General features: G+C 35.6%; 2 protein-coding genes across 11 annotated transcripts in view; both read left to right on the forward strand.

Moving 5' to 3' along the window:
* The first annotated feature begins 9,362 nt into the window (after positions 1-9,362).
* On the forward strand, positions 9,363-13,348 carry LOC133530738 (uncharacterized). Its single transcript, XM_061868783.1, is given in 3 exon segments — positions 9,363-9,837; positions 9,925-11,028; positions 11,031-13,348. Coding segments are annotated over 2 exon segments (2,001 nt in total). The 5' UTR covers positions 9,363-9,837; positions 9,925-10,667; the 3' UTR covers positions 12,671-13,348.
* A 448-nt stretch (positions 13,349-13,796) lies between these two features.
* Positions 13,797-22,514, forward strand: part of LOC133530737 (zinc finger protein 184-like) — a 160,286-nt gene continuing 151,568 nt past the window's right edge. For 5 of the 10 annotated variants that reach the window (XM_061868771.1, XM_061868780.1, XM_061868777.1 and 2 more), the window contains exon 1: positions 13,801-15,471. The gene's annotated coding sequence lies outside the window, so the exon portion shown is untranslated. Of the gene's footprint in view, positions 15,472-22,514 lie in introns of all 10 variants that reach the window. The other 5 variants (XM_061868776.1, XM_061868782.1, XM_061868778.1 and 2 more) reach the window with 4 other exon arrangements.

Consider the following 22,514-nt stretch of genomic DNA (forward strand, 5'->3'; position numbering starts at 1 on the left):
TATTTTAGACTGGTTTTGGTCAATTTGATCATCAGTATTGTGTTAAGCATATTTGTTAACCGTTAAATAACCTAATCTATTTCATATCATTTGATATTTACTAGAAACGATTTCTAGAAAATATCGACAGAAAAAAGCGAAAGAAATTTAAAGGTGAATACCGTCCGTATTCGACTGGTAAAATAAGCGGAGATTAATGCCCAACAGGGGGACGTATGCATTTATTTATTTTTATGATGATTTGCTATTGTATGCTCGTAACTATATGAGCTAAAAGTCAAGAAAGTATGTTAAATATGAAATTCTGACGGAAAGGTGAAATATCATAACTTTTGTCCTCCTACAATTATGTCCTCCTCAAATTTCTCGTAAGACAAACTATACCTAGACAAGAATTCTACTCTAATAGTACATTACATAAAAATAAATATTAGAAAATAAGAAATTTTAAATCGACACGAGTTGCGAATTACCTATTCGCACATGTATCGTACAACGTTTTACAGTACATATGGCCCTTTAAATGTTCGACACAGTAACGTAATAATGCTAATTTTCGCACTAGTGCGGTAAAATAGCACCATATGTACTGTAAATGATTATTATATATTGGATACTTAATGCAAGTAAAATCATCAGTCAGTCTTTTCTTTAATTCTAGTGTACTTACATCTGAAAGATGTTACATACGACAACACGCGTTTATATAGATATGAAACTATGAATTTTGAAATATTTTCTCCATCTTATCATCTAAGACCTCCAAATTTCTAGACGTATTTATCTACTTTATCGATCTTTTTGCTTAAAATAACATCATCACAGTCAGATCCATCAAGCAATAAGACTGTTAAAATAAATGTTCTAATTGCAAAATAGTACATTACGATACAAGTGCGAAATATAGGAAATTCAAAACGAGTGGCGATAAATTAAAACACGACCGAAGGGAGTGTTTTAAATCGACACGAGTTGCGATTTACCTATTCGCACATGTATCGTACAACGTTTTACAGTACATATATGGCCCTTTAAATGTTCGACACAGTAACGTAATATGCTAATTTACGCACTAGTGCGGAAAAGTATCACCATATGTACTGTAAAGGTAATGTAAAATCATTTTCATCTCAAATGCTCAAATAATCTATAACTCATACATACTTAAATCTTTGAATTTGGTTTATTTCATTACAAAATTGCTCATAAAATGTAAGTAAAATAAAGGCCATTGACCTTCTCATTAGTTTTGCTCATTTTCGGCAGCATTGTCGAAATAGGCCTTGGTAACCGTAGAACCTTAACAGAAGGATGTAGAGTTCATTTTGCTTTGGCATGCTGCGTCCTATTCTCGGTCGAGATGAGAACATAGAATATAATAGTAAGATAGTTTATGCCTGCGGTGTCATGCAGTTTTTTGGATTTCGATTTCCTTCACAAAACAGTTAAGGGGCTGTCAACACCCAATGTCCTTGAAATTGATGTTACTTAAAGAGTTTTTTAAGAAAAACTATTTGTTTTAGTCAAGTAAGAAAAATATATGTTCATATTAATTATATTGTATAGTACCGTGGTTGTACTCGATACATGATTGAACGAAATCGGCTCGATAGAAAATAATTGCAAAGATTGGTCTTAAAATCACAATTAAACGGTTCTATGTCTTTATTGTTTTGACTTATGGGTCTGCAATTAAAATCACTATTTCAAAACATTTATATCTAAACCGCTAATGAGTAAAATATTACACTAATGATCCACATTTTGTTATTTAAATAATTTTCTTATTATTCCCTTGCCCAGGCCCAGTATCATGCGACAGTGCTATCTCATTTACTTCGATACAAATAGACAGTGTGCACGCTTTAGGTATTGACAGCCTCTTAATGCTATTAATTAAAATTTCTTTATTAGTAAGTGCCTAGATTACCCTAGCACTATGGGGCCTCACTGCTTTTACTTATTACGTTTTCGCAGCTTCCAAAGAGACCCTGATACAGGTATAGGGAAGAGGTACAGGAATGGAGGGGCCTTTCATTTGTCCCTTAACTTGTCAACGTAATGCATTGTGTACTTTAAAGTTCGGTAATGGCACTGAACCAAGCGCAAGCGCATGCGTCCATAGGCTGCCATACCCGCTTGCTATCAGGTGGACAGGTACAATTTTTTTGATGTTGTGATGGGGAAATAATGTTAAACTGGCGACAGGTCACGTGACCTACAGATTCGTCAGATTGAAAATTCGTAAGACGGACACGTGACCTGATCGAAAAACTTTTTAACGTTAAATAGTTGTAATAGTTCTGAAGTGTTAATTTTTTAGTATAATATAAATTGTCATGTTTGTTTATAGTGCAATAAATGAATATTGTATTTTACCACATAAATGATAGTACTTTTTTTAAAAAATAATATTATTATTATAGGACATTATTACACAAATTGACTAAGTCCCACAGTAAGCTCAATAAGGCTTGTGTTGAGGGCAACGATATATATAATATATAAATATTTATAAATACTTAAATACATAGAAAACACCCATGACTCAGGAACAAATATCCCTGCTCATCACACAAATACATGGCCTTACCAGGATTTGAACCCGGGACCATCAGCTTCGTAGGCAGGGTCACTACCCACTAGGCCAAACCGGTCGTCATAACTTTTATACTGATAATTAAGGCAATTCGTGCAATATTATTCCCTAACCATTCTAAAATATCAAAAGTGCACAACGTTAATATTCAAGTTTTCACTTCTGCCGGCACTCCCGGAGTGCAACCCGTTGTTTTTAGAGTTCCGTAGCCAAATGGCAAAAAACGGAACCCTTATAGATTCGTCATGTCCGTCTGTCTGTCCGATTCTGTCACAGCCACTTTTTTCCGAAACTATAAAAGCTATACTGTTCAAACTTGGTAAGTAGATGTATTCTATGAACCGCATTATAATGTTTACACAAAAATAGAAAAAAACAATAAATTTTGGGGGTTCCCCATACTTAGAACTGAAACTCAAAAAATCTTTTTTCATCAAACCCATACCCGTAACTTCTAAAATAACAGAATGAAAAATCTAAAAAAAATATATGATATATATTGCCATGCAAACTTCCACCGAAAATTGGTTCGAACGAGATCTAGTAAGTAGTTTTTTTTTAATACGTCATAAAAATTAAAAAATTTTTTTTTTTCATCAAACCCATACGTGTACGGGGTATCTAGGGATAGGTCTTCAAAAATGATATTTAGGTTTCTAATATCATTTTTTTCTAAACTGAATAGTTTGCGCGAGAGACACTTCCAAAGTGAAAAAATGTGTGTCCCCCTCCCCTGTAACTTCTAAAATAACAGAATGAAAAATCTAAAAAAAAATATATGATATACATTACCATGCAAACTTCCAACGAAAATTGGTTTGAACCAGATCTAGTAAGTAGTTTTTTTTAATACGTCATAAATGGTACGGAACCCTTCATGGGCGAGTCCGACTCGCACTTGGCCGCTTTTTATCAAAGACTCGTCTTGCTCCGCTAAATACATATTTGATCTTTCATTCTAGGTACTAATACCTCCAGCCTACTTCTTTCCTTCCTTCAATCTTCGTATTTCCTCTATGATGTCTTTTGGATTCCTTTCTAATATACATATTTGTTTTTTTCTCGATAATATGATTTCTAGCATACCCATTTTCCTCTGTTCTATAGGTAACTAGTTTTGTTTGACGTTCTTGCTGTCGAGCCCATGTCTGACAGTCGTATGACGTCAAGGAATAATTGCAATTTCAAATAATTTTCTTTTAGCATTGCCTGTGACTTATCTTCCTTGTATACTCTGCGTCAAATTCCTAATCCATCGGTTTACGCAGCAACCTTTGCCTACGTATTTGGCATACTTCGATATTTCACCGATGTCTGCATGGTTTGGGTCCATATCCCAGCCTTGTGTGCTTTGCAATGTGTATTTAAGTAACCATTGCACTTAATGTTATAAATGATTAAGCAACTCTGCACTCTGTCTGTCTGTCTGTCACTTTTTCGCGCAAAATCGGGTCACCCGATTAAGATGAACTTTAATCCCGTAAGAAATAAGCTCTCTCACCTTAGTGAAGGAGAGTAAAATTAGATTTTAATAAAAGTATTGGCTTCTTCCAAGTTTTTATATAACTTGTAACGTTATCGTAAACTGGGTTTACTTTGAATCGCGGGTACATTGATTTTAGCTCAATAAATTTTATGATGTTGGTTGGTCTTCACAAAATTACACGATGAAATCGTTCAGAAATGAATTCCTTGTAGTTCAAATATCAATGATCAATGTTATCCCCACGAACCAAAGTAACCCCAGTTTACCGGTATGTGGCGTAGAGGTAAACTTCAAATTTTAAAAACCATTTCGACCACTATAAACTATTGGTGTTTTCAATTAAAACTGTACAATTCCCTTTTTTTCGATATACCATCAACTTTTTGGTTATTTCTACTCTAAATCACAAGGACTATGGATTTAAAAAGAAAAAATGTGTTTACGAGAAAAACCGTTTTGAGACACATTTTCACGTACATTTTGTACGAAATTGCGAAAACTAAAATTGGCTGTTTCATACATTTTGGCTGCCTTGATATTTTCTATGTGAGAGTAATTTTTATTTTCGAGATTTCGGGGTCGGTTCCATAGTAAAAGTTGCTGAGTATGACCTAAGTATATATTCAGCCCGTAAATTATTGCAGGTGACTGAATAAAACCTATGTAATATAGTTTTATTTCATAAATTTTGAGAATTGAAACCATACACAGAAGAGGTTAAAAATCGATAACTACCGTTATTTCGGTAATAAATAATTATTGGAAACGTCTACAAAATGAGCTTTCACGGTAATATTGTTGCTGACGTTACATGCGCCATTTTATGAAGCTTTATTCGCCAAAAAGTTGGGTACAGTCAGCAACGACAGAAAAGTAATTTTATTAATATTTTGTACAAAAAAAAACACAACACAAGAAAAATATATACCTACGTTCGAATATCAATGATGATTGGAAAAAATAATGTAATATTAGAATTTTACATTTTTGAGTTCACTGTACTTTCCGAATAGTATGAATAGGTGTATATTTTACTTGGCAAGTATTTTAGGTTTATAATTGGTCAGAAAATTGATTTGGAATCCGTCCAAAAACAATTATGCTCATATCGATGTAGCTCGAAAAACCTCAAACTGTTTTTTAACCCATAATGGTAATAAGTTTTTGGCAAAAATTTCATTATTGGTACAAGCTTTTATCGCTGACTGTACTTTTCTTTCCACAAGTAACTAATACTCATCGAGACAATTCTAAAAACCTCAAACACAATTAGGTTACGTTGTTTTATCACAGAATTCCTATGGCCACCGGCCACCTCCTGTCTCCATCATCAGATCATCTCGATAGTATGTATGCAAATTTTCAGCTTCAAAGGAAACCGGGAAGTGGGTCAAATTTAACTTAATTTGATTACAAACAGACAACGGTCAGGTGAAAGTAATAAAAGCTTGTAAAAAAAAATGGACACGGCTTGCTTTCATAAGAGCATCTGCAACTCCGACTGCATCCAGATCCAGATGTTTTCATTATAAATAATTGATTTAATTAACCTAGTCGAAAGGTCCATTTCAGCTTTTGTGAAAATGCTTTCGTAATTATGTCCGTTTTTTCCCCTTTACAAGTTGAATGAATGAATTTATTTCATAAACATCAAATTACATAGATTTCCTTAAGTAAGTAAGTAAGTAAGTAAATATTCTTTATTGCACCAACAATTATACATTTTACATACATGTAAAATTACAAATGAATTTTAAAGGAAAATAGAACCAGGTAACAACAGGCGGTCTTATCGCTAAAAAGCGATCTCTTCCAGACAACCTTTAGGTAGCAGGAAATTTCGAACTCATACAAAAGTCAACAGGTAGTGCAAGGAGCTAAATATGGAGACTATTAAATACAAACACACATACTACTTATATAAGTATTAAAACAATACCTAATATACTAATAAATATACAAACAAATCACAATTCTGGCAAATTAGAAACTCTGCTTCCTAAATAGGTGTAACCTGTACTTTAGGGTAAACAGCGCTCAGTTGTGTACGCACTGTAGTCTACGCACTTATTATTATATAAAAATATTCCCAATGCAGTAGCTAAACGCAGCCGTCGGGCTCGGCTAGTATTCGGAGGCTTTTCAAAAGCACCAATAGCGCTCCACATATTCTGTATCGCGACCAATTAGAAGCACCTTTTAAACCACGTTTAGTACTGATCTAATATTGCTAAATCACTCTTTCATCATCCTCCATACTATCAACACCCACTTTCTACATTTAACCGTTTTGCCAAGAACCCTTGTAAACCAGTACCTTTGGAAGATTATGCCTTTTTTTTTTTAATACTACGTCGGTGGCAAACAAGCATACGGCCCGCCTGATGGTAAGCGGTCTCCGTAGCCTATGTACGCCTGCAACTCCAGAGGAGTTACATGCGCGTTGCCGACCCTAGCATCCCCCCCCTCGTTGAGCTCTGGCAACCTTACTCACCGGCAGAACACAACACTATGAGTAGGGTCTAGTGTTATTTGGCTGCGGTTTTCTGTAAGGCTTCCCCAGTTGGGCTCTGCTCTAGATCTGGAATGACATCCGCTGGCTGTGCCCTAGACACAAAGCGAGAAGACATTTACAATGCACATACCTCTCTTGAGCAGAGACATGGTGCCTCTACAAAACAGACATAAAGAAACTGGACCCTTACCACCTGAGGTGTCTGCGGTCTATACTCAGGATCAAGTGGCAGGACCATGTTCCCAACTGCGTCGTTCCGGAATGTATGGCATGGAGGCCTTACTAATGCAGCGGCAGCTCAGATGGTGCGGGCACGTCCTTCGAATGGATGACCACCGCTTGCCTAAAGCTGTGCTCTACTCTGAGTTGGCGGTGGGCAAGCGGAAGCACGGTGGTCAGCACCTGCGCTACAAGGACGTGCTGACGGCACGGACGGCATCTGAGCGCTTGCGCCATCGACCCTGAGCGTTGGGAGGAGCTTGCTGGAAGGAGGTCTTCTTGGCGTTCTACCATCTATAACGGTGTCAAAACATTTGAAGATAACCGCCTCACTAGCCTAAACATAAAACGCCAGTTACGGAAAGAGAGACCTAAGCCCTCCTAATACGTGTACACGTTCAACGCAGCTGGCCAACTTTATTGTCACGCGTGCAATAGAGTATTTAAGAGCAAGTTCGGCCTGGCCAGCCACATTAGGGCTCATGCTAGACAACGTCCATAATGTGTTTACTTGGGGTCGCCGTCATCGAAAACGATGAGGAGGACTATATATACCTCTCTTTTGGACGTAGTTTAAGGACGTACCCGGGTCCAATCCACGCGGGCGAAGTATTTTCATTAAATAGTGCCGATATCGGTGCCGACTGTACCCAGCAATAATGACAAGCAGCCCTGTAATCCCGCGTCGCACGTACAAACGGACCCTCATATTTTATTTATATACCGTTCCGATTGACATAAAACTATGTAACGTGCGTTATTTACTACATGGACGATATGTTCAGCTCTTTGTTGCTTTCCTTTGTTTCAATATAAACTAGTACCAGTGATTTGTGAGGTGTAGACCTCGCGTTAACATTAGAAAATATAAAGTGAATAAGTTTTTGGCAAAAATTTCATTTTTGATACAAGCTTTTATCGCTGACTGTACCTTTCTTTTCACAGGCAACTAATACTCATCGAGGCAATTGCGTTGTTTTATCTCAGAGTTCCTATGGATACCTCCTGTCTGCATTCAGAAAAAACATTACAGGTACAATCACGTCTGAAAATATCGGTACGAAAAATGTGCCAAAAATATGTATACACTACCTTAATATATGGGAAATAAAGTCGTGTATACATATTTTTAGCACTTTTTTCGTATCGATATTTTCAGACGTGGCCGTACGAGTAGGTATATCTAATAAAAAAATCATTTGACTGCTCTGGAGGCGTATTCTGATCGTAATTTGATCATCCATACTGATTTTTTCAACCATATACGTCTTTTTAACACGCTTTTATTAGGTCGACCTGTATGTAACTAATATCGGAATCTAAGGTAACTAATTTAACCATCTTCCAAGGATCGTAGCGTCATGGAAATTGGCAGCTGTATGTAGTTCTGATGACAATACAATAATATGGTAATATGTTACTCCTCTGGAGTAGCAGGCGTACATAGGCTACGGAGACTACTTACCATCAGGCGGGCCGTATGCTTGTTTGCCACCGAAGTAATATAAACAAAAAAAAAAACATATAAAGCATCCTCGCCGAATTTCTAGTATTTTTTTGCTTTTTGCGAGAACGATTGATTTTCCTCTACAACACAATTGAAGTTTAGCCCACGATTTAGAGTATTTAGAATACCACACACATATAACTAACCTTTTATAATAACTATATAATTAAATATAACTTTATAATTAAAGTGTGTATGTGTACAGGTTTCTCAACAATATCATCATATCCAACATACATGTAGGTAACCAAAATAGTCCTTTGATCTGTGTCCTAAGGCCACGCTACGTCAACACGCGTTACATACGTGACGTCACATCACGTCACTAACTACGCCTCCTTACGTGAATTCAAATTATCACTGATCAGACATCCAATTCCAGGGAGCAAACATTTAAAAATTTCTGCTTTTGACCGCCGCACATATACAAAAGGTTAAGTAACGGTATATAAGTTTAACGACCGGGCTGGCCTAGTGGGTAGTGACCCTGCCTATGAAGCCGATGGTGCTGTGTTCTAATCCCGGTAAGGGCATTTATTTGTGTGATGAGCACAGATATTTGTTCCTGAGTCATGGATGTTTTCTATGTATTTGTGTATTTTATATATCGTTGTCTAAGTACCCACAACACAAGCCTTCTTGGCTTGCCGTGGGACTTAGTCGATTTGTTTAACAATGTGCTATAAGATTTATTTATTTAATTATTGTATGTACAACAGCTAGGGCAAATTTGATACTCTGTGCTAACAAATACAATACAATTTTTAATTATTTCATATAACCATTGATCCAGTAACCGTTTTGTCAGTACACAAAAACTAAAGCAACGCTACGCTAGCTAACGCTAACGAAACTCAACGATTGGAAAATGCACAAAATAAATGCGTCAGTAAAAGCGCCTGAATGTGAAAGAGACTCAGATTGATTCGATGCAGTAAAAAATTGCTCAATCACCAATACGCATACAGTACATACATACATACATACATACATATAGTTTTGTCGATCGCGAAATTAAACAATACATTGTTCGTAGCCAGAGTTGGACGTAATCGATTCCTTTTGGAATTAATTACACGATTACATTCCAGTAATCATGATTCCTCATTAATCGATTATTTGGGTAATCAAAATTAATGTAATACTGTACTTTGATTACGTCTGTCATCCATTCCTTTGGAATCGGTATTGTAATCCACTACTGTAATATTGATTCCTCGGTAATCAAGTACTTAAGTAATCTGAATTACTTTACTTCAATTCCAGGCTTATTACTTAATTGGCAAACCTTATTTTATAATTTTGTTAATGTCACTAAAATTGTTTTTGGTCTACATGTCATTCTAGCATTTCACTTTCACATTAAATTTTGGTGTTGAATCTTAAAAATTGGGTTAATATTTATAACACAATGACATGCATGATTGATGTGGAGGAATTTCGATGTTTTAAAATGGAACTTCAGGCAAAATTAGAAATAACCAAAATTCGTCAAGGAAATGCCAATTACGGTAAGATATAAAACAAATAATAGTTATTATTTTTAAAACCATAAAAAGGTCATGTTTATTTATGTTAGGTACCTGTTTATTTTACAGAGCCCAATTTATGCTGCTGTCTGCTAAATTTTCGTGAGAGGTGCCTGAAGGTGATGTTCAAACGAAAACACTTTTTAGATTTTGAAGATTGTTGGGAAGAAGTAATGGAGGTATTTCGAAAACACCAAGAAAAGGGCCTTCGTTACAATAAAGACCTAAGAGATGATAATTGCACATGTGTTACACAGCCATCACATTTAAGAAAACAACTATTGAAGATACCTCCACAAGTATTTGAAACATTTTGGTTTGAGGCTGTAAATAAAATTGAAAAATATGCAGACGATTTTAGTAAATAATGTTTTCCCGTCGTATTTTATGGAAATTATTCGTGCCTTGTCAACTATTTCAGGGAGAGTCCTAAAGCAAATTAAAATAGATAGGGTAAATTTTATTAATTTTCATCAATATACGATAGTAAAGTAAGTATAATTCATTACACCTGTACCTGTACTCGAACTTGAAGATTTTCCCGCAGTGAACGTGTTAAATAAACACTTCAGATACCAGATTATAATTCCCAAGGAAGTGTACAGAGTACAGATGTAGTGCATAATGTTTTTGAATCGTCTCTGCCGCTATAATTGTGTTATCAGACCTATTTAGATAACGTTGAAGAGGTCCTACTAAAATATTATAATATGCCTCACTGACAATGTCAATTGAACTTGACAAATGTAACTACACTTCAGCGGGTTTACAATCCAATAGTCCAATTTATAAATCCATCCCATAACTCCACTATGGATTTGGATTCACCAGCTGTCGGCGAAGAAACATCAGCCTCAAGTTCCGAATCTGAAATTTTATTTGATGGTACGTTTTTTTCCAAAATTACGTCTAAAACAACAAATTCGTCCACTGTGGCAGCGTGCGTGAAATGTTTACCATTAAACGTTGAAGTAAAAGGCTATAAAAAATGCTCTTCCAACTTCATTAAACACCTGAAGAGAAAACATGGACCTGACTGTGTTGAAGAATACAAATCATATTGCATACAGAAGAAAAGAAAAAAGCCGCAATCAACATCAGTTCAAAATCGTCAAGTGCTTAAAACTAGCAGCTCTTACTCTCAAGAAGAGTTTGATAGCGACGTAGTAAAATTTTTTTACATTCGATGATACCACTCAGTTGTGTAGAAGATCCACATTTCATTCGAATCTTAAAGAGACTGCATGTCGACAGTTTGGGATTGACTATTATGAGTCGTACAACTTTGACCCGTCGTATAAATCAACATTATGATGATCAAGTTAAAGTAATTAAAGATTTAATGAGCAGGGTAAATTTTATCTGTGCAACTGCAGATATCTGGTCCAGCCGGAAAAGAAGTTTTTTAGGCCTGACGGCACATTGGATCGATCCTGATACTTTTCTAAGATCATCGAGGGCATTGGCATGTCGGAGATTCCCGGGAGTGCATAATTATGAACGCATAACTAATCTACTAAGAGACATTTTACATGAATTTGACTTAGATTTGCCTAAGATTGTTGCTATTACTACAGATAATGGTAGCAATTTTGTTAAGGCTTTTAAAGAATTCGGAGTTCACCCAGGTAGCATAGAAACAAATGACAATTGTGAGACCGTTTCTAATGTCTCTAATGATGATATCGAAGAAGAGCCCTTGATGATTTCAGATTCAAATAAAGGTTGTATTGACTTTTTAAATGATCATGCACTGCTACCGTATCATATGCGATGCTGTTCCCATACTTTGAATCTGATAGCCACAACAGATTTAAAACATTTACTTACCACTGACACTGCTCTGTCCAACATTCATAAGAGTGTAATAGATAAATGTAATCGTCTTTGGAAAATGGCGAATCGTCCCAAAAGCTCTGAAATCATCCAAAATATATTGGGACATAATCTTAGTCGACCAGGCGAAACTCGTTGGAACAGTATGTATGATGCCCTAAAGCAAATTTTATCGATTAAAGAAAAAAACAGTGTTCTACATGAAGGGCTCGGTTTGGAAAATCCGCTGCGTAATACAGATTTCAATTATATAGAAGAATATCTGTCTTGTTTGAAACCCGTAGCAGCAGTACTGGATATTCTTCAAGGAGAAAATAATACCTATTACGGTTTATTGCTACCAACACTACTGATGCTTAAAAAAAAAGTACATGCCCTACAGCAAAACAATTATCAATATTGTAAACCAATTGCGGTTCAATTATTAAAACAAGTGCAGAGTCGTTTCGACGATTTATTGAAACTTACAGGACCTGCAGCAGAAAAAGCAATTATCGCCGCTCACAGCTATCCCAGGTTCAAGAACTCATGGTACCAATGCGTGGATTCCGAACATCACGCTAGGTTAAAAAATATGTTTTTGACGGCTGTATCGGAGGAATCTCAACATCATTCAAATATCGAGCCTGAGATATTTCAACATACACATGACTTTGATGACGCGTTTTACGATTTCAGTAATTCAAATAGTGACAGCAACACTAGCGGCGGCAGCGGCGGACACTCAATCAGAGCAGAATATTGTATATTAGGATATCTATCAGATACATCACGGTCATTAGATATCCTGAACAAATATCCTGAGATAAAAAAAGTTTTTCTGAAGTATAATACACCTCTGACCTCTTCAGCTCCCGTAGAACGACTGTTCTCTTATGCGACTATGACAAATACTCCAAAAAGCAACCGATTAACAGACGAGAACTTTGAGCGACGAGTTATATTAAAAGCCAACTTGAATAATGAAAAACATTCTTAAATCTAAGAAATAATTCACTTAGCTTTGTACCTGACCGATAATTCATATTGTCAATTGTGTCTGGACCCACCTCACTCTTTTGTAATGAAAGATATTGTACAGTCGAGTTCATAAATATATGAGTATTGCCAGGGCTTCACAAATAAATGTACATGGGAAAGTTCATCATTCATAATTATACTTTAGGAAAACCTTTTTTTATGGAAAATGCTCATATATTTATGAACTCGACTGCAAGTACAGTCAAGGCGTTACCGTTGCCGTTACCCACTAAAGGGTTAAACGATAAATTTTAAAGCCGTACTTAATTTTAATTACGCATATTTAATTTAAAGCTTAAGTAATAGCGACAAGTTTATTTTAATTTTATTTAGTTGAGTACAATAAATAAAACTAATATTTATGATTGAAGAAACTATTTTTATTTCATACATGTTGTGTGATGGATGTGGAATCAGGAATATCTTGAGTTTCTTTGAGCAATCCTTTTTTTCTCGCCGAGATTTGTATAGTGTTTTCTCAAAAATTCGCATACTTAAGTAGAGTCCGAATTTAGGGTCCATTTTGAAATCTAAGATGGCGGCACGTTTTTAGGGTCACGCAAGTCAACCAGGAACCCTTAGGTCGGCCTTACACATTGTGAATCATAATTCATATTATGAGTTCAGAATGCACGGACGGAATTGCATAAAATATACCTATATTACCTATCCATTTTGTATACGAATTAGTCGAAAACGAGTATAATAAAGAATATTGCAAAAAAATTTGCTGCCATCTTGGATCTTAAAATTGACCCTAAATTCGGATGCCACGTATGCGAATCAGTCAACACGATATTTAATTGTATGTTTGAGAAAACTTCGTTTAAAAGACACTTAACATATAGAAGTAATCTGGAAGTAATCAAGTCAACAATTCCAGTAATTTGCAATCGACAATGATTCCCAATTATTAGTAATGGTAATATTTGTATAGATGATTACTGATTCCATAATATGTAATGGTAATTTACCGTTTCACTTGATTACATTACAAGTAATCTGACACCTAGTAGTAGATTACAAAGTAAAATCAAGTAATCGTGGAATCAGGAATCGATTACGATTTGCCCATCTCTGTTCGTAGCTAACTAGGTTTGACAGCTACGTGTGTATATGCCTGGGGTGGCAATGCGTTTTTATGTATTTAAATCAATATACAATAAAGACAATTTTTTATGTGAAATAACACGGAATTTGGACCTTATAGAATTGATTGCGGTTTTAGTTGCATTAGATTCCAAATTTAGGTGGGTGTGTTCGACCGTGCCGAGTTTTATAATAAACACGCAAAATCATTATTTGATGATTCGGCGGCGAGGAGGATGAGTGGGTAGATCGGGGTGGGTGGGGACCTCATCCCACAATCATCGGGGAGACCGGGGATGCAGCAGCGAGTGCAAGCCTCAGTGTGCCGGGCAGGGCTGCTGACTACGCGTGCTTTACCAACTACGCATCGCGAAAAAAACACCCAAAAAACAAAAAACCATCAAAAATATATAAAAAAACTTTCGAAACAAAAATAAAAAAACGGCCTAAACAAATCCAAAAATAATAAACCAATATTTGGTTCCAAAATTTTTTGAATTTCCCAACGCATGCGTTGAAGCAGCCGCCTTTCACATTCACGGAAATAGTTTTTATGCAATAGACTTTATTAGTATCCACATAATCAGATAGTTTTAAGTGACTAATATACCATATTCAGCAACACTTGAACTCACAATAGACTAACAACCAGTTTTCGTTTCTACAACTTAGTGTTAAGAGCAACTAGAGGCAGTTCGGCTCGGATTCGTCGTGAGGGCTTATATCAGCGACCATCCGGGAAGACCTTCCAAAATAAGAAGAGCAACATCAAGAAGACCCATGGGCCGCAGAAGAATACCATGGACATCTTCTAGAAGGAACCACCAATAAGTTAAATGCGGAAGAGGCTAAAGACGATCAAGATTTCATAGCAAAGGGGAATCTAGCCAACAAAGAATAACAACTATCGCCATTTGACGATAAAGAAACACGTTTTTTCGCAATAGAACAAGTTTTACGTTTATATCAACCGTTATTACAAGGAAACAATAGAAAAGAAGATTTAAGAATTTGAGTTCTTTAATTACATTTAAACAACACTGGTTAATTTTGGAACTTTTAGATTGATTTACTTTGAGTTTTATACGCAAGACTCTCTATATATATTATCTAGTGAATAAATTTAGTGAAAGACTCTGGACTAAAGGTTAAGGCTAAGTGATATTTGAACATTTGGCAAATAGTTTTGGAATATTTCGACCAATTTCATCTTCCGATCAGACTGCAGGGGATGAAGACAAATTAAGAAACAAAAAACTCGTGCCTTGATTCGGCCTTAAATTAGTAAAAGGGTAAGATAAAATTACGCCAAACAAATTCAAATATTAAAAAATTCAAATTTACCAAGTTTACCTACTCGTTGAAACGACTTCTAGATTTCTTTAATAGTACAAAATTAAGATAAAATTAACATTAAGAATAAGTTAAATTATTGTGTTATTTCGATACCTGTAACGTTTTATATGAGTACTTATAAAATTTAACGGGCTATATAAATAACAACAAAGACAATACTAAAGACATCCGTACAAATAATATACACAATATTGTTAACACTCAAGAATTTATTAAGAAAGAAGAAGAGAAGATAGAAGAAGAAATCTCAACACATCTTCTTCCAATTGCTATCCAGACTGAAAACTGCGCGCTCTCCACTCAAGATTATACCAAGTAAGTCCTTAAACATATACAAATTGAATAATTTGGACAATACCTTCGGTTTTCTATTTGTTAAATCTATAAATGATTGTTAATCAATTGACTTTGGTTTTGAACGTAATGCCAATTTCTTTAAAATGTGTGTTCGGAAGTGAGACCTCCAAATTAAGTACAATTTCAATTTGAATACCAATTGCGTTGAAAATTTCATCATCACGTTCCACCTATCCCCCTTTCACGCGTTACTGAACTATAACTTTAGCTATCATGTCATCTATGTAGGTTTCTATAGAAAACTGACTGAAACGCGTACAAGCACTATTCGCCTCTCTCTCGCTTTCGTGACTTTTGCGTGATTCACTTACATCAAAATTAAGCAATCTTAAAACTTTGTCTTCAATGACATCATTAATATTTTCTTTTTCTTAATAAATTTCATCTTTAAATTCGCCATTATCTTTAAAATCAGTTTCTTGATTTAAATCATCAAGAATGTCATCTTTTTTCCTACGCGTGTGTACTTCAAAAGACACGTGTTCCTCTGACGTCTGTAAACGCCAAGAATGCTACAGAAACATTCGCCACAACTTTCGGTTTCGCCAAGTCAAGTTCAGGTTTTGCCGATGACTCGGCTTGGGTGTTTTGCGCATGTGCAAGTCATCGCAGTCATTGCCCAGTCAAATTATTGATTGCGGCCATGTTGAAAACTGGAGGGGGAGTCATTTAGCAGCGCGATAGTTTTCACAACGTTCAATTATGCAGGGTGGGGGTGTGGGGGTGAAAAAATTATACATCAATATGGCGTATTGGGGATTTTGTATTAAATTCTATCGGAAGCGCGGAATTTATGAGGGGGGCAGTTATAAAATGGCGGTTATTTTGGATATCCTTGATGAATTTTCATGGCGGGTGGAATTGGAATATTTTGAATTGATTTTGAATCGAGTTGAATAGAATGTACCTACCTGCACCTATGTATATTATAATATGCATACCTTGGCAATGAGAGAAGGTAATAATGCCTTTTACGATTTTATGAAAAAAAAAATAAAGGCAATATTTTTTTATAAACCATATAAGACTTTTTTACTTTATGTAAAGAATAAAAGTAATCTAGATTTACTTCATCTTTTTAGCAAACAGTAACTAATCATGTCATCTTCTCTTCTATTTCATCTCCGCGTTCAAAAGATTTCAACATAAGTTCAGCCTGTTATCGCCCGCTGCTGAGCATAGGGCTGTCTTGGGGTACAGTTGCCGTCATATACATTGGAGTGGCGAAGGTGTTCACAAATATCTGAACAAAGTCTCTATTGTCAAGTTGTTTAGTATTTCGTCAGCTTCGAATCGTTTGTACATTGGCCACTTCGATATATCTGTTGGCGACTGTACATACGCCACTTATTTTTGATCCTGAGCGAAGTAAAAAAGACGGAAGAAATTTTGGAGTTTTGTCCAAAACTGCATACTTAGATCCTTCTACTAAATCACATCATGTTGGAATATCGACCGATATTGGCATAATGAAAAGCGGCGGTTTAGCCTACGGTTTCTCCGTAAGCTTGCATCTGGGTTCCAACGATATGTAGGTGGAAATTATTTTGCCACCATCTCACATGTTATTTACAATAACAGTATACATAATGGATATGTAGTGGTGTTACTATAAATAGCTTACATCTAAAATAGGCCCTAGAGGCATTGTGCCAAGGATGCTGGCGGCATTTTCACGTTGTATCGCAATACTGATACGTGTGCGAGGAAGCCGCCAGCTCTTCTATCATCAGTTACGTCAACCAGACGCTTCGCGATTTCTGCAAAAAAAACTTAGTTTCAACGCCAAATGGTACAAAATGGTATGGCTTTTGCCATAATGGGTGCTGGGACGGAAATAGGTAATTCTTTCCTGGCTGCCAATCAGACAACGCAGCAAGGCCCTCAACAAGGTTGACAAAAAAAATTTGGTACAACTAGCATGGAATCGTTGAATGAGGGCAACTTACGGCCGGTCGCTGTGGAGATACTTAGAGGAAGCTCATTTCTTCAAATCTGCATAAGGACAAATTAGTAATTGCAAAAGATAATCATGAATATCGTAGTATGATTAATTTAATCAAGATTATAAACGGATTAAAAAATACACTAATTTTCTTAATTGACACAAGGTAAATACGGGTAAGTGTGCCATAACTACGGGTAAGTGTGACATAACTACGGTAAGTGTGACATAACTACGAGTAAGTGTGATTGGCTTTCACATTAGAGCCTTTACACATTGAGTATTGTTAATTGCGAGTTCATACATTTGCTCCTTTTTTATAATATGTATCTTTGTCTGATGGTAAGCAGTCTCCATCTGCTCCGTAACATAAGCAATTTTCAGAGGAGTTACATGCGCGTTGCCGACCCTAATACTCCGCACCCTCGTTGAGCTCTGGCAGCCTTACTCACCGGCAGAAACACTATATATATGAGTAGGGGATAGTGATATTTGGCTGCGGTTTTTGGGCTCTGCTCTGGCATGACATCCGCTGTGCTGTGCCCAAAGCGACATGACATTCACAATGCCCATACCTCTCTTTTGGACGTAGTTTAAGGACGTACCCGGGTTACATACAAATTACTTGCATTGGCAAATATATTAATTCACACTTACCTCGTAGCTGCACTTAGACGTATTGACCTTAACTAGGTATTTTAGCTTTCATTATTCTATTCTTAAACACTTCATATTTACTAACACCACAAATTCATAACCGTTAAGTTTACGTTACCAAGAATTTTAAAACGATCATAATAACTGCGTATAAAAAGCAGGCAATCCCACTCGACTAATTACTAGTACTAACCACTTGTCAAGTGCGTACGAGTCGAGTTACCACTGGCGAACGAGCTGGCGGGTCGACTTCCAGCTTAACTTGGCTTCAAGGCCGATGAACACGACTGCTTATTCTTAATTTTTATTTTTATTTTATTTAGGTAAACAAACAGTCACTACAAGAAAGGCTTAAATATAAAGTATTTTAAACACTGTTTACAGTATGTGTGACCAACACCGTTCACTCAACTCAAATCAACTCAATTTAACTCAATTAAATCCACTTAAATCATTAACATGACGGCCTAGCCTAGTCGGTAATGGCTCTGCCTATGAAGCAAGAGGCCTCGAGTTCAAATCCTGGTGAGAGCATTTATTTGTTTGTCTAGCACAAATATTTGTTTCTGAAATGTATGTTTTCTATACATATAAGTATTTATATACCACTAAACACTTATCTAGTACAAGTCGTCTAGTACCCTTAACACAAGCCTTATTGAGTGTGTCGAGCACTACGCATTTTCAAAAGAATTTCCTTCCGTGAATGCTTCGGCTCGGCTGTGCAAAGAAGTTTGATCCCACAATGGGCTTTTGCGGAATGAAATTCCTTAGGTAATTATCCTGTTGTACTTAAACAAATATTTTTATTTAGCCTATTTGTGTGTCCCTCTACTGAGCAAAGGCCTCTCGCGTAGTCCTCCATAAGTCCCGATTTTGTGTATCTTCCGGCCAGTTGTAAAGGAAGGTGGCAAAGTTGTTGCGCCAGCTCTTCCTGGGCCTACCCTATCCCCGCTTCTTTTCCGGCATCCACTTTTATCCCTATCCTATGTATGCGATAGACAGCCGAACCAGTCCATTTGAGCCTGGCGGTTTTTTTTGCCATTGTCACAAATGCCGAGTTTAAATCACAGCGTGGTTCCATAGCGCATTAGCAAACCTTCAGTTTGAACTTTTGATTTTCTGCAAATGGCCAAGTTTACCGTAGGCAGCATTTTTGTCCTAATCCCTTACATCGTTCTTATGTTTTTTTTTTTTTGAAAAACGTATAATATAAAAACAAAGGTATTGTTTCCTATATGCAGTGGTTATAGTGCTACTAGGGTTGCTAACTATTTTTTGGCGGAATATAGTATTTTCCAGAATAAGGCATTAAAAATATAGTACATTTCAAAAAATATAGTACTTTTAGATAAAATGCTTAACGTAAGTGTAAATACGTTTAATCATACTTACTAGCACTCTGTTAAGATTAGTTATGGTAACGATTTTAGAGCAAAAATGTAAAATTGATAGATTTAGTCGTTGAAATTGTACTCCTTTTGTTACGCAATATCTAAATAACAAGTATTGGTTTCTATTAGCACGTCTTCTCATTTTTGCCTTTTAATAATGAGGTCGCAAGCGTGCGTCCCCGGTAATATGTGACGAGAAGGGACAGTTTTTAAAAATTCATCAAAAAACTATGCTAGTCAATTATACAAAATTATGTATAAGAACAGTTTTAGCAAATGTTGTAGATTATTTAAGTATCAAAATTACGTTGAAATTAAGTCGATTTTCAGAGAAATTGTCACTTTTTTTTGAAGTTAGTTCTGGAGAAAATTGATTACGTCTAACTTTCATTCAAATAACTAAATTCAAATTTATACTAACAAAAATGTAGTTTATTAAAGTTGAAGTACAGGATATGTGTAATACAAAGTCCAAACTTTACGAAATTTACAAATAAGATCAACAAAATCAGTGCTTTACGCGCGTTTACCTAAACGTCCATCAGAAAAAACAATCATTACTAATTAAATGAGTCTATTTAAAAAAAAAAATAAAGGTAACAAGACGCGCTAATAGAAACAGTACTTGTTGTTTCTAATAGTTAACAGAAGTTGTACAATTTCATCAAATCTCAATGAATTTGACATTTTGCGACTACAATCGATAACGGCCTCCTAACTATTCCTTTTGTATAGACCACTCTCTGTTATCAAAATCATCCTATTCCTAGACTCCAGCTAACATGCCATCAGTTAGTCATATATGTAAACTGCTCACTCGTCATCTTATACGCCCAGTAATAATAAAGAGTAAAAAAAATCTTTTTAATAACAATATTTATTTAAAGATAAATTTATATTTTTTATTGAAGCTTTGTGCACTTTTTAGTAATGTCTAATTTTTAATAAAATGAGACAATGATCAGTAAATTCATACTGAATATTTATGACACATTTAATAGCTCACTTTTTATTAAAATTTATGTCAGCCCTGTTGCATTCCTCACGCCATTTTGTCTTCATACTTGAAATAATTTTATTTGATTAGAATTAACTTGATAATCGATCTTGAACAAATTAGAAGGATGTCGGAAATATAGTATTTTAGCGTACTATATATTTTTTCAACAGTATATAGTACAGAGAGCCAAAATATAGTACAATACTATATAATATAGTACGGTTGGGAACCCTAAGTGCTACTGCCATTAACCCTGACATAAGTAACGGGAAAAAGCCCGTTTAAAAAGCAAATTTACTATACTACTTATATGGTTCAAATTTGTGTGAAACAGGCTACTCCTATTCAGATATATATTTTTTTTATGTCCAAAGAAATGTCCATCGGTAGCTGATTGTTCACTGAATGAGCTGTCAGATACATTTGAACTTTAATACTATCAAAAATATCACAATATTTGCTTTTTAAACGACATGGTTGTTTTGGCACGTGCTGAAGAACGCTCTTAAAAGAAACAAAGGCTTTTTTTAACAGGTTAGGATTCGCCGAGCCCGAAAAAATCCGAGATAATACATACTATATTTGTACGGGTGATTGGTCAACAACATGTAATTGTCACTCCTGCGGCTTCCCAGTGAACCGTGCTCTTGTTTTCCACCGACGTAGACGGAAACTGGCTCACACGAGCCCACAACTCGCCCGTGACTCAAACCACGAGAATGCTACTTGCGTTTTTGCGGACAAGTCAACTTGACGGATTACTGGCATTACAGTTAATGTGATTCTAAATGACAGTTGCAGCGAAGGTGATATAAAAAGCTCAATAATAATAAATAAAAGCAACAGCTCTATCCAGTTTCTTTGATTTGTGGAATTTTATATGAGTTATTTGAATTCTTGCGGAGTATTCCACGCTTGTTGTAAAATTCTTTAACATTTTAATAATTATGTTGAGGTTTAAGGTTTTTTGGTGCATTACCTGTTTGAAAAATAAAGTTAAAAACACGAGTAATAAAACACATGTTTCAAGCACAAATGTGCAAGCTGCGAAAAGTTGGAAAAGCTTTCGAAATTTTAAGGAATATTTCACAAGAAATAACGGTAATTCCCATTTTTGAAATGGAAAGTTAATTCCCCATAAAAAATATATAAGTTCCGGAAATTATCCCATGCAGATATTGCGCAATTTTGGAAACTTACAAATGGCATTTAAGTGATTTCAATTAAAAATATATTCTTTGATAACTTATAAATTATATTTCCCACGATAACTTTTCCCAGACCTTGCTAATAAATAACTGTTATTGAGTTTTTATGATGTTTTTAATGTTTTTTATTGCTTGTAACTTACAGCAAGAAAATAAACATAAATCTTAGATTTCTGATAGTTTTACTGCTCGTATTTGGGTCAACCATAAACATAGGATACAGAATTTAATGGTTAGGTATTGAACGGTACACATTTCTCTTTTGTGTCATCTACTTTTTAACCCCTGATGCAAAAAGGGAGTGTTATATTATATGTTTGACGCCAATGTCTGTTTATCTGTGGCATCGTAGCTCTCCAGCAGATGAACCGATTTCGATGCAGTTTTTTAACGTGTAAGTGAGTTTCCTTATGGTGGTTTTTAGCTATATTTGATGGAAATCGATCCAGCAGTTTGAATAGATAGATAGAATACTCTTTATTGGCCCACTTTATTGGCAAAAATATACAAGAAAAGAAACAATTGTTTGAATGTACAGGCAGACAACAGGCGGTCTTATCGCTAAAGAGCGATCTCTTCCAGACAACCTTATGAAGCCTACATTCGCACACATACACATAGTACACACATAGTATTCGATCTTTTCCAACATGCAAGGCGTTTTAGGCATAACATGTTTTGTTTTGCCATACTCGTATAGCGTTGGGGTTTATTATTTATTTTAAATTTTATTAGTTATCTTATGATTCGTTGCCATGATTACGTTCGCTTGGGTCACTCTTACAATCATTGTAACT

This window comes from Cydia pomonella, chromosome 23, assembly GCF_033807575.1.
Source record: "Cydia pomonella isolate Wapato2018A chromosome 23, ilCydPomo1, whole genome shotgun sequence".
In the NCBI taxonomy this organism is placed as follows: Eukaryota; Metazoa; Arthropoda; class Insecta; order Lepidoptera; family Tortricidae; genus Cydia; species Cydia pomonella.